The sequence below is a fragment of the Apiospora aurea genome, assembly GCF_038362705.1.
Source record: "Apiospora aurea strain CBS 24483 chromosome Unknown utg000008l_segment0_segment0, whole genome shotgun sequence".
In the NCBI taxonomy this organism is placed as follows: Eukaryota; Fungi; Ascomycota; class Sordariomycetes; order Amphisphaeriales; family Apiosporaceae; genus Apiospora; species Apiospora aurea.
In genome coordinates this window covers 4,503,686-4,519,232 of record NW_027117395.1, presented here as the reverse complement: position 1 = coordinate 4,519,232, position 15,547 = coordinate 4,503,686, and the positions used below count along the sequence as shown (strand labels likewise).

The 15,547-nt window shown below is 53.2% G+C and overlaps 3 protein-coding genes across 3 annotated transcripts; 2 read left to right on the top strand and 1 right to left on the bottom strand.

Annotated features, from left to right (window-relative positions):
- Positions 1–1,838: 1,838 nt before the first annotated feature.
- On the top strand, positions 1,839–3,344 carry PG986_012861 (acid protease; the record flags this gene model as incomplete). The annotated part of the gene is made up of 2 exons (XM_066849083.1): positions 1,839–2,152; positions 2,279–3,344. 2 exons carry the CDS (start codon positions 1,839–1,841, stop codon positions 3,342–3,344), a joined length of 1,380 nt encoding a protein of 459 aa, XP_066695779.1.
- Positions 3,345–7,520: 4,176 nt separating this feature from the next.
- On the top strand, positions 7,521–8,081 carry PG986_012860 (uncharacterized protein; the record flags this gene model as incomplete). The annotated part of the gene is made up of 1 exon (XM_066849082.1): positions 7,521–8,081. One exon carries the CDS (start codon positions 7,521–7,523, stop codon positions 8,079–8,081), a length of 561 nt encoding a protein of 186 aa, XP_066695778.1.
- Positions 8,082–9,270: 1,189 nt separating this feature from the next.
- On the bottom strand, positions 9,271–11,385 carry PG986_012859 (uncharacterized protein; the record flags this gene model as incomplete). Its single annotated transcript, XM_066849081.1, has 1 exon — positions 9,271–11,385. One exon carries the CDS (start codon positions 11,383–11,385, stop codon positions 9,271–9,273), a length of 2,115 nt encoding a protein of 704 aa, XP_066695777.1.
- Between the last annotated feature and the right edge of the window lie 4,162 nt (positions 11,386–15,547).

Below are 15,547 nucleotides of genomic sequence, written 5' to 3'. Positions count from 1 at the left end.
CTGGTTCACATGCAATTGAACGACCCAGGTCAGGAAACACTGAACATCATGTTTGAGAAGGCGTCGTCACCTGTAATACCATAGTTCATGCTTCATGTACTTTTTGTTTCATGGCATAGGCCGGCGAAGCGAGAATCCTCGGGAGGGACAGCTACCGGGAAGTGCAAGAGAAACTTGGGGATGTACCTGATGTTTCTGTCCGACCGCTCCATCTACCACGCACATCCAATGAAGGCCTCCCGACGAACGACTGTTCAATGCAGCAGACCGTTCGGGCGTTCAATGCTGTCGCGTCCAGGCAGGTGAGTGGAGTGGAGAGCGCCTACAGGAACTGGAGCCCAGAGAGGTGTGGTGGCAGTTTCATGGAAACAAGCTTTCAGCTCCCCGGGCTTGGTGGCCTTGGCACGGTGCGTTTGGTTCAAATGAGGCAATGGGTACCACCCTGATTTGGCAACTGAGGTTCCACTTGTGATCGACGATCCAAGCTCAGCACAACTGCTTCCTTCCCATCAACATTGAAGTCCCCCATGCCATCCAGGAACACGCGAAACAGCAACACCAAACATTGAAATTGGGCACAAGGTAACCTCAATAGGCACGATGATTCAAGCCCTGCTTTCTTGTGTCACGGGGGTCACTCAGCAGGGTTTGCTCTTTCCATCACCCATTGATGTGTCGATGGCACCATGTCGAATGCCGACTGGCCTAACTAGGGAAGAGGCAGCAGCTCCATGTTCCTTCCTGCTCTTATCAATGGACCAATGGACCAGGCCAGATGATGGATCAGCCTGCATCAAACACCAAGTGCCCCACTCCCTCCTTACAGACGATCTCAGGGCAGGTGCCAAGACCGGGGTGTTTCCCTGATATCTACCCGCAACCTTCTCAACTGCCAGAGGCCCGTTTGTGCTGTGCGTGGTAGGTGCAAACATTTCGCATGACCGATATGACGTCGAATGAGGCACCCCCTTTTGATTTGTTGTCACTTCCTCAGCCCAGGAGACAACTAACACCCGAATCTGAAGCAGCTAGTACCTCGCGTAACATTCTCAACAACCCATACAGCACGTCCGATGCATGGGTGCTGCCTGGGTAGGTAGGCACGAAGCAAGTGGGCATGACATGGAAAAACGCAGAAAGCAACCAGTCGTGACCTCGAATACCGTCGTGGCATTGATGAGTACCAGACATCCGGTGCCAATACCATGGAAGGTAGGCGCGTAGGTAGGCACACAGTGGAACTGACCTTGCCGAGACATCTGAGCCCACGCGAAGGCAAGTACGTCGAATTGATCAGATGTTATGTCCACATAACACCTCGGCATCGAACGAGATTGGTACTGTCTCGTGCTCCTGGGAATAGAACGCAAGGCGAACAGTATCTAGTCTTCGAAGGCTGAAATCTGTTTTACCATTAGCCTGCCATTATTCTTACAAATGGGAAATTCGTTCTGATAAGTATATATTCGATTCTTGCGCCAGTATGTATGTGATCAACTTGACATGATGTGGGCTTCCAGGGGGTAGAAGCAGTGCCCCCCCCCCATATCGTAAGTAGGTATGCATGCATTGATACCTCACGTGGGTAGGAGCGCGGGGGCACTCGCCTGGGGATGTTACGATGTTACTCATCCACAATGTGTCATTAGGTGCAGGTGGGCAGGGGCTGTCACGCTGATTCCATAGATCGCTTCTCAGTTTGTGCCTACCTACCTAGTTTGCGTGTTGCTGTGGACATAAAAGCCCACCTCTTCCCTCCTTTCTGACTCCCGTCTCCATCCCCCATCTTCTCTCAACACCAACATTTTCTGTATCAGCATTCACCACCTGCAGTCACCATGGATGCCATTTTCTCCTCTCAGAAGAACCTCATTCAATCGATGGGGCTGAGCAAGGTGCGCGTCGTCCGCAACCCCAACTACCAGAGCCATGGCACCAAGTCCTACGTCTACCTTCTCAACCGATTCGGTTTCCAGCCCACCAAGCCAGGCCCCTACCGCCACATCATGAGAACCGACCAGCATGGCCTCGCTGCCGTCAAGCAAGCCCTCGTCGGTGGCCGTGCCCGCCAGAACCGTGTCCTCGTCAAGCAGTCCAGCGGCGATGCCAACCATGGTGAGGTCACTGCCGAGGACCAGCAGAACGACTCCATGTAAGCCACTGTCACTATCACCGTTCATCCCGCCGTCACCACCGTTTATCCCGTTGCTGTCACTGTCCTGTTGCTCCCATTGCCCCGTTGCTGCCAGTTGACATATCGTCTAACCTTGTATAATAGGTATCTCTGCCCAGTGGAAATCGGCACGCCGGCTCAGAAATTTATGCTAGACTTCGACACTGGCTCGGCCGACCTGTGGATTTTTTCCACCGAGCAGGGAAGCACCAAGGGACACAACGCTTTTGACCCCAAGAAGTCCCAAACCTTCAAGAAGCTCCCTGATCGATCCTGGAAGATCTCCTACGGTGATGGATCCAGTGCCTCTGGAGACTGCGGCACTGACACCGTCGTAATCGGCGGTCTCAAGATCCAGAATCAGGTCATCGAGCTTGCCAAGAAGATGTCGGCTCAGTTCGCCCAAGGAACTGGCGATGGCCTTCTCGGCCTAGCCTTTGACAAGATCAACACCGTGACTGACAACCATGGTACGCATGAGCCTGCTGCTACACCCGTCGAGAACATGATCGCTCAGGACGACATCCCCAAGAGTTCCGAGCTCTTCACATCCGCCTTCTACAGCGACCGTGACCAGAAGGAGTCCTTCTACACCTTTGGCTTCATCGATCAGGATCTAGTCCAGGGCCAAGACATCTACTGGACCCCGATCGACAACTCCCAAGGCTTTTGGCAATTCCCCTCACAAAGCTTCTCTGTGAACGGCCAGTCTACAGAGCAGTCTGGAAACCAGGCCATTGCTGATACCGGCACCACCCTTGCCCTCATTTCTGACGCAGCCTGCAAGGCACTGTACGATCAGATCCCCGGCGCCACCTACGACGAGCAGAACCAAGGCTACGTCTTTCCCCTCAGCACATCAGCCGACGACCTCCCTGAGTTCAGTGTTGACATCGGCGGCAAGTCCTTTGTGATTCAGAAGGAGGACTTGGCATTCGCTCCTGCCGACGACAAGAACTGGTACGGTGGCGTCCAGTCTCGGGGTGACATGCCCTTCGATATCCTCGGCGATGTCTTCCTCAAGAGCGTATACGCCATCTGGGACCAAGGCAACACGCGTTTCGGAGCCGTTCCGAAGATTGAGAAGGTCCAGAACCTTACGCCCCCTACTACAGGCAGCGGCGTCGGTGGTGGCGAGAAGGTGACAAGTGTCGATATGGTTACGGCTTGAATAAGCTGGATGGACTGGAACGGACAATGGAGGAAGCAGTGACTAGCCTACCTAAGACAGAATGAGACCTATTGATCCCATGATTATGCCTGACTGATCATCTATTCCACTGTCGAGTTTCCGTTTATGCCGATTATGCCGATTATGCTGTTTATGCTGTTTATGCTGTTTATGCCGTTTCTAGCAATTACTAACCATCTATCCTGTTGCTGTTCTGTTGTCGAAAAACTATATTCCACTGTCAGCTATTCAGGTTATTCCATTGATTCTGGTTGTCAGGCCGTTGGAAACTGTAGGCTCGGAACTCGTATTGTAGACGACTAAATGAATGGTCTATGTAAGGCTTCACTAATGCTCCCAACTTGGATAAGTCAACCACGATTCCCTAGGCAAGTCTCGATCGCAGGTTCTTGCACCCATCACTCCCTTTTCCAAGGCATGATTCCGTACTATGACTATCATGTGCCTGTCCATTGGCATTGGTTACGGGAAGGGAAGCTGGCCAAACGACAATGCGCCCGGAAGAGAAAGCTGTCGGGCCTTGGCTGGCCACACAGTTGTTGAAAGAAGCCGGATAGACTTCAATCCTTATGCACACATTCTCCTCCTTTGCCTCTCCTTGGGCATCCAATGTGGCGCATGCCCGTGTGTACATCAAGCATGGAAACGCTTGTACGAGTCGGTAGGCTTCAGGAGGAGTTGGATGGACATGCCCAGGGGCGTCATGAGGAGGAGGCAGAGGCCCAGCCAGATTTCCGCCATCGTCTTTGTTTCCTTGGTTTCTCTGTCGAATTGATCTGTATCGCGTAGGCTCGCGGGAGGTCCGTATGTATTTGGGCGAGATGGACAACGCCCCCTCCTCAGGGATGACCTCTCGTTTGTCGCGATGGGATTGAGATCACAGTTCGTACGGAATTGAAGATGGAAGGGTTATACAGATGTGTTTTGATACGATTTCGACAGTTAAAATGGAAGAGTTGGCAGTGAAGTTGGGAGGCAAGAGGTTAAAAAGCTAATCTAGCATGAACGTCTACGCTGGGTCGGCGAGAGGCATATTGGCCTATATAAGGTACGATTAAGGGCGCCACAGGGTCAGGTGGAACAGCATAAATACGACTAGCTAATATGGTGAATGTTCTAACAGGCATCTTCCTACCTCAACAAAAGATTGAACGAGGGGAAAGAGAGAGAAAAAAAAAATTCCTCGTATGTTGCGGCTATCTCTACGTAGTTCAGGATCCGACGTGCACTGATGATCTTGCCTGACCTGCCACCTGGTGTTGGACTCGGGCGAAGTTTATGCTACATGGGACCGGATGTCAGGATCTGGAGATGAGCGCTCGAGTGAGGGGGCTTGGGGCTTGGGGCCTAGGGTGGCGCAGTGACACGAAGAGCGTGATACTCTGTAAGAAGGGACGGAGGGTGAAGAGGACACCGGTGCGTCGCAACTACACGTCCTGTCTCACTGTCTGCGTGGCTTCGGGCGTCAATGGGAAGAAGCTCGCAGCCCGCACGATGCGGTGCGGTGCGGTGCAGAAACTCTCTCTGTGCGGGTTTGTTTCCCAAAGAGTCATGAGAGTTTGAGAAAGCTTATCGAAAAACGAGCGCCGCGATTGCAGTAGGTTAAGGGAGGAGGATGGATGGATGGATGGATGTAGCAGGATAACAAAAGCTGGAAAATGCCTCATGGAACTTGATAGGGAAGAGTATGGGGAATGGGCTGGTCGATTTGCTATCGAAGTGACCGGCTGGCGGGAATGCATCCGCCGATCGTCCGTCAGCGGGCCTGGACCTAGCAGATAGAGCGCATGTGCTTCGTTTCGTTGGTCGTACATACATGAACGATGTTTGTGGTGGTAACTTTTGTTTTAGACGAAAGCAAGCACCTATGGGCATGGGAAAGTGATATGATTCCCCTTCCCCCCTCAATTTTTTTTTTCCTTTACCACACCGCCGTACCCCTCCCTCCCCTCAATCTTTCTTGTTTGTTTCCCTGGCGCGAAATCCATGTGGCACTTTTTTGCGATCAACTATGCAATGCCGGCGGCGGTCGTGCCAGCTTCCTGGACTGGCAATCCCGGGGCTGGAGCTCCTGGCGCAGGCAAATGACTTGGGCGCAAAGATTCGTCAATGTCCTCTTCTCGAATTTGATTCATCCAGTATTAGCTCCAATCCCGCCTTTTCTCAGGTGGCCGGGTCGTGTGTTGTTGGTCCCAAGCATGGTCCCAAGCAGCCAAACAGACGCCCGCAAGCCCCTCGCGGATTGCCTAAAGAGGAAAACTGGCCTGGAATTTCCCCACTACACCACACCACCAGAAAGCAACAACACATACACCCCCCTTTTACCGCTTCCTCTTCCTTCCTGGCCACCTGCCACCTCACGGCAAGTCTGCAACAGGGGACGGGGACCACAGGCAACTCGCACAAAGCGGCGCGGAAGTGACCCGGCAACGGCTAATCCTGCTTGCTACGCGTACACCCTTACGCAAAATAACGGCCCAAGACAGGATCAGGACTCCCACTCGTTTCTGACGTGCAGACGTGCCGGACGATGCATCGGCTCATCTTTTTGTTCCACGGCCTTCCTTGCAGGGACCTATCCATCCTTAGGACCGCACACCTTGGAGCCTCGAGCAGTCGAGGCCAACCCCAACCCACCGACCTGTCTGCTGCCCCGGTCTTGTTTCGTTTACCGCTCATTTGTGAGCCACCCTGCGAGATCCTCTGGCTGGGCTCGAGCAAGTACAGCGTCGCTTTCCATTCTCGAAAAGGAAAAGCAGCCAGACCAACGCGGTCTGATGTTTTCGTCTCATCATACTACTTTACCGTCATATCTGAGCTTCTTTGGACCAACCATGGCCACGCGTTAACCGGACGGACTGGTTGGGACCGGGCAACCGTCACGAGTGAGCCGCAAGATGACCCTAAAACAGACTTTCTCTCTAGGACAAACGTCTAGAAATCAAGAGGCTTGGAAACAAGCATTTTAGGCTGTGTGTACATTAGTTAATGTAAGCAGGTAGGTGTGTGTATGTTCGTGACCCGGAATGGAGGCCCTCCGTATCCTGGGTTTCCGGCCTGAGCTACTGATACCTACTTACATACCCACAGTGGTCCTTATCCGTAGCTGGCCGTAGGCTATGTAGATGCGAAGAAGAACTTGCCACGGTCTCTCTCATACGTGGGCTAAGTAGGTCTGGCCTTCTGCCGGACCTGTCATGGGCTTGCCTGACCTGGCGACTGTGACCCAAAAATAGCAAGTCATCTCCTCTTTTCCCCTTTCCGCTGCTGCCACTCGTTTCCACAGGAAAAGCAACCATGCGTAGTCATGGAAATAAGCTCGATCCTCTCTTCTAGTAACATCGTAGCTTGGCTAGCTACCTAAGCTAGGTACCTTGGCTGGGGAAGGTAAGAGATGCAGTCAGTCTATGTTTCATCACGTCTCTCTTTCCCCCAAAATCTATCGTCCTATACTACCACCAACGCACTCTCCTGCATTGCGGCATTTACGGGAATGGCTGGAATACGTTCGCGTGTGTGCTGTCGTCTAACCTCAGGGGTAAAAGTAAGTAAGCAAGTATGATTATCGGATCGAATGAGGCAAAGCAAACACGGCCTCGCATCTCACTGGCTCGTATGTGCCCCCCCAAATCCTGCTTGCTTGCTTGGTCCGTCACGCGGCTTCCCCATTTTCCAACCTTGCATACCCGCCTCTATCCCCTTTCCATATTGCTTACCCTCCTCGGGCTGAGATCTCGATAGTATCGCCCAATGAGGAAGTGGGTGTGGTGTAAGTTTACATAGTGTCACCAGACCAGCCACTCACTCACTCATCTGGGTGGTGGAAAAAAAAAGGTACAATACGTAAAAGTAGGTATGGAAGTTAACAAGCTCGCCCACGATATACTTTAATTTGGCCTTTTCTGTATATATATATGCGTAAAGTCAATCGGGTACGGAGTACATCTGCATGCATATGTTATAAAGCCCGTCTTGGACCTCCCCTCCCCTCCTCCTCCCCCCGGCACCGACACCTTTTCTCCCATCTCCTCTTCTCCATTCCCACTCCCGGCTCCAGAAGGAAAGAAGCTTCTTGTTGGTGTTGTTGTTGTTGTGGTTTTTCTGTTCTTCCAGTTTGTTCTTCGTATCTCCTCCCTTCCCATATACTCGCCCACCATGAGCCAATCCGACCTGTACGACTTCTTCTCCTACGTCGCCCGTGACGGCAAGAGCAACACAGACACAGCATCGGCATCGCCGGCCATGGCCCGGAGGACGTCCATCGGCTCGTCCTCGTCCTCGTCCGATGAATCGAGCGCACCCACCCCCATGTCCACCACCACCAGGGCCACCCCGGCGCCCCTCATGCCACCCAGCCGGACATCGCCATCCCCTCTCTTCCCCGCCCCATCATCATCATCAGCAGCAGCAGCAGCCGCCCAGAAGCACCCGCACCGCCTGACCGCCGACGAAATCACCGCCCGCATCCTCGCCTCCCCCGAGCACCACGCCCTCTGCGAGATGATCTCGGGCCGCCACGACCACGACGACGACTACGCCCGCCGCTCCGCGGACAAGTACCGCGCCTTTGTCGACCTGGCCGCGCGCCTCGAGGCCCAGAAGATGTCGGCGCCCCCCAAGTCCCGGCCGGCGCCGACGGCCGCCGCCGCCGCCACGATCCGGGACCAGCAGCAGCACGATCAGGCTAGGAGGGAGTGGAATTCGCTGTGGTGGTGAGGGACGCCGGGAGAGTGAGAAGTTGGGAGTTGATACCGGGCCCTTCGATTCACGAGTTGGGGGAAGAAATAATTACGAAAACACGAAAAAGGCACAAGTAAGCAGGAGAGAGTGAGAGAAAGACCACAAGAGAAAGAGAAAGAAAAAGAAAAAGAAAAAGAAAAAGAAAAAAACTTGAAACAGATATGCCCTGCAACCAAGTAGCATTAATTAGTCCTCAATTGACCCGTATCCCATCCCTAGTCCCCAACCAGGGCTAGGGAGACTACTTATGATCGTCTGATCTGAGTGAAGAAAGACAACGCAAAGCAACGTCAACAACATGCAGCGCCTTAAACCGAGTAAACACCATCACTCCCACAGAACAAAGTGGGGGAGAGAGAGATTACACTGATCCCCGAGAAACGGGAGGACGGGAGGGCGCTGGAGGTAAGTACTTTAGGATTTCCTACGTTGCTAGGCTGGCGGCTATCGGACAACTCGTTTGGCCTTCCTTCCTCCTATCCTCCACACTGCGTACATACTCTCTTCTCCTCTCCACCGACCACCACTGACCGCCCACTCTCCTCTCCCTTCCCACTCTCCTTTCTCTCCCGCTCCCACTTTCTCCCGCTACAGACCCTGAAAATGGCCCCAGCAACTCCCGACCAGCTGGTCGAATGAACCCGAGGACTCGTATGTTACTACACAAAAGTGCCTCGGTACTTCTACCGTCACCCATTATGCACACACTTCTTCCCCGGGAGCAAGCTTTGTCGCAACAGCATAAACAGCAAATGTAAAGCAATAACTCCACCAAACGCCGATACAGTGTGGTCCTCCAAGACGGGAAACGGATAATGCCAATGTAACGGAGACTAAGCTATTGGTGCCAGCAAGCACAGAGAGAGGAGGGAGCCGCGAACAGCGAGCACAGAAGGACATGCCATCGCTGGAGGTTGGGTATGGAAAACAGCCATGCGTGGAAGCCCAAGAACCCGGAGTAACCTAGGGAGCATGATTGTTTGAAGTTGGATTTGTCCAAAAGCCTTATTCTCGGGGACAGGTGAGATGTGTGGTAATACTCCAAGGTCGGTAGTGCTAAACCTGCGGCGGTAGGACAAAGACAAGTGCAGGAGTCCCGCATCCAAAGCGTGATTAAATAGGTAGCCGCAATTAAATAACCGATGAGGGTGAACGACCAACTAGCTCACTGAGGATAGTAAACTGTGCCGTTCCCAGGATGAGGATAATAGTAGCCATCCGAAGGGGGTGCGACGACGCCGTTCATACCCATGACTCCGCCAGCGCCGGGATAGACCTGCGGGGCCGAGTAAGGCGGGTATGACGGTACGGGTGGCAGTTGCGAAGCGTCATAGTAGTAAACCATACCATTGACTTCTTGAGCAACCAGGTTCGAACCTGGCGCCTGTCCATTGTTTGGGTCCATTTCTCCCTGGGGCTGAGGCGGTTGAGCGCCAGGCACAAATGGGGGAGCTGGAGCTGTGTATGGACCTTGAGGAGGATAATAATACCCATGCTGTTGTGGCATCATCTGATACTGTGGGGCGTAGCCTTGTTGAGCGTACTGCGTAGGTTGGAAAGGAGCCGCATGAATGGCACGCTCCGGAATCTGCGACAACGGAGTGCCTGTAGAAGCGTACGAAAGATGACGGGCATGATCATGACCAAGGCCATTGCCAACGTGAAGAGGCACTTGGTGATGAAAGGCTTGTTGGTAAGACTGCGAGTTTTGTTCCATAGCCGGTGTCTCGATAGTCTCTACTGATACTGTCTTCTGAGGCTTTGGTTGATGCATAGGGATAGCTGCGTGTTTATTCTCTTGCATCACCGGAGGCTTCTGCGGGAGAGGGTGAATCTGAGGTTGGGGCAGATCATTGATAGTAGTTTGTCCGCCTGCGGCAGCCCCCTCTGCCGGGTACTCACCCATGCCCACCGTGTTCATCACGGGAGGCGGCTCGACTCTCGGGGGTAGTCGCACCACAGGACGAGCCGCATCCAACGGCATAGGGGGCCGTGAGATGGCAGACCCTGTGGGTGACAGAAGGTAATCACGACCCATATCAGGTGCAATAGACGAGCGTCTACTGAGAGCAACACTCGGAGAGTAAACGCTGCCGTTGTAGTAACTTCCGCCGAACACGCTGGTTCTCCGGGAGAAGCCGCCGATCGACCCAAGCCCAGATCTAGGCTTGCCCCGCAGGCGTTGCTGGTTCGGGCGCATTGCTCGGGGAATGAAGATGAATGATCTGTCGGTTGCCGGGAAGATGTAGCGCGGGGGGAAGTTGGGCAGAGAGATGCGGACAGGCTTATCACGACGCAGCGGAGGCCGGTGGTCCGGCAACCTGGTGTATTGTTTGACAGCATGACCAGAGAACACGACTGGCTCCTTGTATTGTGGAAGGAAGACTCGGACCTGTACGTTGCCGATATGCTTTTCACACGACAATGTCCTGTTGATGGGGGTAGCGTTCGAAGGGCATGTTGGAATAAAGCCGTCGCCGTTGGGAGGGCCGTCATCCATCATAGAATGCCCACTGTGGGCTACCGTGTGTCGCGGCTGACGAGAGGGCGCAGGCTCTGTAACAACCTCGTGCATGTCGTGAGCCCAGGGTGCGCTGACGGTGGGATCCGCCGTATTATGGACTTGCTGATGGAAGGGTGCGAATGGGCCTCCTATGCCCCCACCGCGGCCTCTCCCCCGACCTCCTCTCCCGAAAGGTCGGAACCCGTTGGCGGAAGGGCCGGCGTGTCGGTGATCGTGCATGAAGAACGCTCCCCTGTTTGGGACAAACGAGGGGTCTTCGTCTCGGCGCCGCCGGTACTCATCGTGTTCTCGTCGTCGTCGCTCGAACGGTTGACCGTCTTGTGGCTGATCCATAATGGCCGAGCTGACGACTATAGGTGCACCTGATTTGGAAGCAGATGCCGAGTCGTTGACATCCTCGCCCTGCCCCGACTCCTGGGCTCCGGGCTGTTCTGAAATGGACAAGCCAGACATGCCGTTCGATAGTGAGGTAGACTTTGACGGTTTCTCGGTGTCCGAACCAGCCACGGGAGCGCTTGATGCCACACCGGCTTTAGCGGTACCGTTACTGTTCGCAGTCCCACCTGCTTTCTTCGTTGCAGGCGAGGTGGGCGAGACTTCATCGACGTTGCTAGTGTCGCTATCGTTGGCATGGTCGTCATCATCGGAGGCCAGCGAACCGTCGGTGAGAGAGTCGTCGTCGAGGTCCAGATCGTCTTCGCCTTCATCCTCCACTCTACGGCGGTGGCCAATCTTTCTCCGTCGAGGTCCCGCCATGTTCGGTCGGTATGGGGGATTATCGGTGGCTCCTTGGTAGGCTCAAGTGCGGAATGGATGAAAACGACACAAGGGTGCTTGGCATCCAGGGATGGAGCTGGGAATTGGATGATGGTTGTGTCGCTGTGACCGACGTCGTTGTCGTCGTTGGATTATTGGGAGAAGCTCATGCGGATATGTCTCGCATGTGAGACGACAATATTCTGACGCAACCTTAGGTAGACAGAATCGGAGGACTCGAATGGGGGAGATGCAAAAGGCGAAGACCCGCCTGCGGTGGTCCAAAAGAAAGGAAGAATGCTGCAAAGCAATTCAATTATGAAGCCAGCGTTCCCGGGGATCTTCTTCTGGTTTTTTTCTTCTTCTTTTCTTCTCTTTCTTCCTTTCTCGATCCTAGCCCAGAAGCCCCCTCCCCTCAAGCAGACCGACGGACCGGAGGAAGGCTGTGTTGGATGCGTGGTGCAGCTTCGCACTGCGGCCCAAGCAAAGAAAGGTAGAAAAAAGGCAGAAGCAACGACAACTTTTATTAGATACCTCCAGGCCAAAACAACCTTGGATGAAAGAAAAAGCAGATACGAAGAAGTGTCAACCTCTAGCCCACACACGAAAGGAGGTAGGGGGGAGAAGAGAGAGTGGGCTGCCTTGTCCCGTAGGTTGTGACTGTGAAGATAGAATTGTAGAGGTGGGAATTCTGAATGATGAGTGAGTTTGGATGAAGCTGGCAGTCATCCTACGACGCTACGGCCCAGAGCAGAGCAGCACCACCCTGCCACCCTCGCTCCATCGAATCAACGGCTGTCGAGCCAATCCACCATCTTCCAATTCCTGGTGCTGGGCGGGCAACTCCCCAACTCCACAGCTTTTAGCCAAGCATGTACCTCCTTCGACCACTACAGTAGCTCAACACTCAACCCGGCCTAGGAGCAGGCAGTGCGATCAACCTCGAGCGGGTTATGTGCAAGCAGCCAGTCTAGGTCCTAGGTCGACAAGTCAAGTCCAAGTCGACAGATTGATGTGTAGCAGCAAAAGACCGCGCAAGGCCTGGCAGTAACGGAAGAGCCTAGACTGCCTGTAGACTTGCCTGGCTCCAGCCACAGTACAGTACGTAAGAGTTAGGTATTGACGGGCAAGCTCCAACTCGAGAGTCTTGGACGACAAGCAACAACACTCGACCGAGTGAACTGTACTCGGCCTAACCTGGGCAGGCGGTAGGGCCAAAAAAGAGCGGGCCCACGCGAACGAGGCTCCTGGCTCCCTGATCAATCCCAGCTGGTTCCAGAACCACAACGCCAGCAACCCAGCAATCGGTCAGATGTTTGTTTGCCTGTACGTCTGGCCTAGGTAGGGTAGCATGTTTCGATGGATTGATCGTGGCCGATGAGACCCCCCCCCCAGGGGACCGATGTGGAAAGCCTCCAACAACCAGGGGCCCAGCGCGATCGTCAATCCCGCCCAGCTTGCCTGTAAGCAAAACGGTCAAGTATAACGACACCGACCAACATGAAGCCAGAAAATCATCTACATATATGCAAGGTATATTACATATGTACATAGGTAGGTTCATAGGTTCATACTACTGTGCCCACCATTAAAATACACACTCAATTTCGGGCTTCTTTCAATCCACTCACTCACGTAGGTGCGTGCATACATGTAGATAGATATGAATAGACGACGATGCGCTCCCGGGAGCCCCTTTGCCTTCGATCCCGTAGCTCCCGTTGCTCCCGTTGCTGATGCTGTCATCACCAGTTATTCAACCGTTCCATTTGGCACATGCAAAGGGAACGCACCTCTTATCCCTGTAACCAATCAACATCAAGCATACACCACTTGATGCGTGACGGAGATGCATACTTAATTATCAAGACAACAAAGTCATTGCGTCGACCAAGGATCGGCGACATCGGCGTTAACGTCTTGTCAGGTATGTTCGTGGCACGTGGAGCTCTGTGGCAGGCAGAGCAAGCCATCTCGCAGCAACCTACCTACATACTTTTGTAGGTGCGTGAATACGTTTCTCAATAGGTATCCGCTCAATCCCTCTCGTCGAGCTAAAACAAAACCTGAGTGCAATGCTTCAAACACCTCACGGCTTACTTGCTGGTTAGCCAGGTATCTTGACCCATGTATGCAGTGAAGCTCCCTGCGGGCGAGAAGTCACGGCTTTTTATCTTCGAAATCAGTCCACGGGAGACGAGCCATCCACATCTGTACATGTAGTGACCCAACAAATATCCACCCGCATTTGCCAGCTCAGTTCAATGAACGATCCCCAATCGCAAACCACTCTTCATGCAAGCTGGCAAGAGCGCCATCTCCGAATCGCAGTCGCAATCGCCAAATCCGAGCGCCCTTCCGTTATCTGACTCTTGGGATGAGCTCTGTGAAGGATTGGGGTAGGAGATGCTCCTAACCTATTAGGTAACCAAACCATGGATACATCCCAAGGACCGTCTCGCGTTCAATGCAAATGCACACCACCTGCTGCGAAAACCACCATCCAGCTATGGCTCCCGAGTACGTACTTATGTACTGCTGTGCCTGGAGTCTGTTGTATTGATAGGTAGCCTAAAACTCGGGCAGGCTTGTTCTGTCGCTACCTACTTAGGTATTCTCGCAGCACCACGTGAGGAGAAGCATCAAGTTCCAAAGGAGCACGCTGACGCCGAGTTGCGGTTGACAGAGACCCATGTCGCAGTGATTGATCGCCGTCATCCTGCTCTGACATGCTCGAGAAACTTTAATCATTTTCTGACTACGTCATACCCGGCAGTGCGTTCATGAAGCTGGAAATTCATGCGATGCTTCTTGTATATCAAAACCACTCTTGAATACATCTGGTTGGTTCGTAAGATCCGATCTGATAGGTATCCCTATTTGGGTTCATGCATTAGGTATATCAATAGCCAGCTCAGCATCCCATAGACTACCCATACACACGTACCTACCTAGATACATTTGATACTTGCTATCTATTTTCTAGAGTGAACGAGGCCCTGCTTGTAAGCGGCTTAATCTTGCCCAGGGTGTTGAACGTATGCGAGACTACATGCTTCTCACATACCGACTTTATGTCAAGGACGGACTATTACATGAGCAAGTATATGTTTCACTGTGTGCAAACACCAAATCCGTAATGACCCGAAGCTCAAAACAAACATATGTACATGTAAGTAGTCACTGATGTGCGAGTCCACTGAGGTCCCGGCTGCCATTGCCATATATGCTAGGCGGCGGGATTATGAAGCAACTCGCCCAAGCGGTGGTACCTCAGATACGCGTTCTTCAGTGCACGTTATTGCTGATCGGAAGACGGTGAAGCAATTTGCGATATCTGAGACCGGGATGGGTCAGTGGCTGAAAGATAGACTGCAAAAGCAACACCGCCCATTGACTGGGTGAAGTCGATATAAACATCGAAGTATCAGCCGGCATCTTGAATTACAAGTGCTTACGACGGTTAGCCCGACGACCGAACAAGGAAGCAAAATTAGGAACAGCTGTTAAATGTAGATGCTTAAGTATGTATGCAATACGTTTTTTCTTCCAACCCCCATCGCCGTACTACTGGGCCTGCCGGCAACAAAGGTGACCAAAAGCTCCAACCTGAGGATCTCTCGCCTATTTTGTACGCGCGCAGTCCAAGCCGGCTCCAAAGGCTACATGACGTCTACCTGCATACCGTCGCATTCGCATAGAAGTTCCCCAGAGACGAAAAAGAAAAGCATCGCTTTCCCGTTTGATGGACTACATAGTTAGACTTCAATAGAACAAACGAGCACCTTCCCGGGTGTACTGGATGATGCCATTTCAGCTGGGCACTGGGGCTTCCAGGTGGCTGCCACACTGGCAGGCGAATTGCTGCTACCTGGCATGGCTGTTGCTCACTGTTTGGTAATCGCCGCGGCGACCGTGACGAATCGCGCGTGAAGGGCTGGAGGCGAGCCTACGTACAGTAGACCAGGCGCCGGGGACTCCCCAGACTGGATGTTAGTGCTTTTGGCCATGTTGCAGCTCCGAACCACAGCAGCCTACAGGGACCTTAACAATCAAGCCTCACGCCGACCCCGCAAATGTGGATATGTGCCCATCTAAAAAGAACGGTTGCCTCTCCAATCAAAAAGTCGCCTCACCTGTTCCCTCCTCGCTCTAAAGCCAT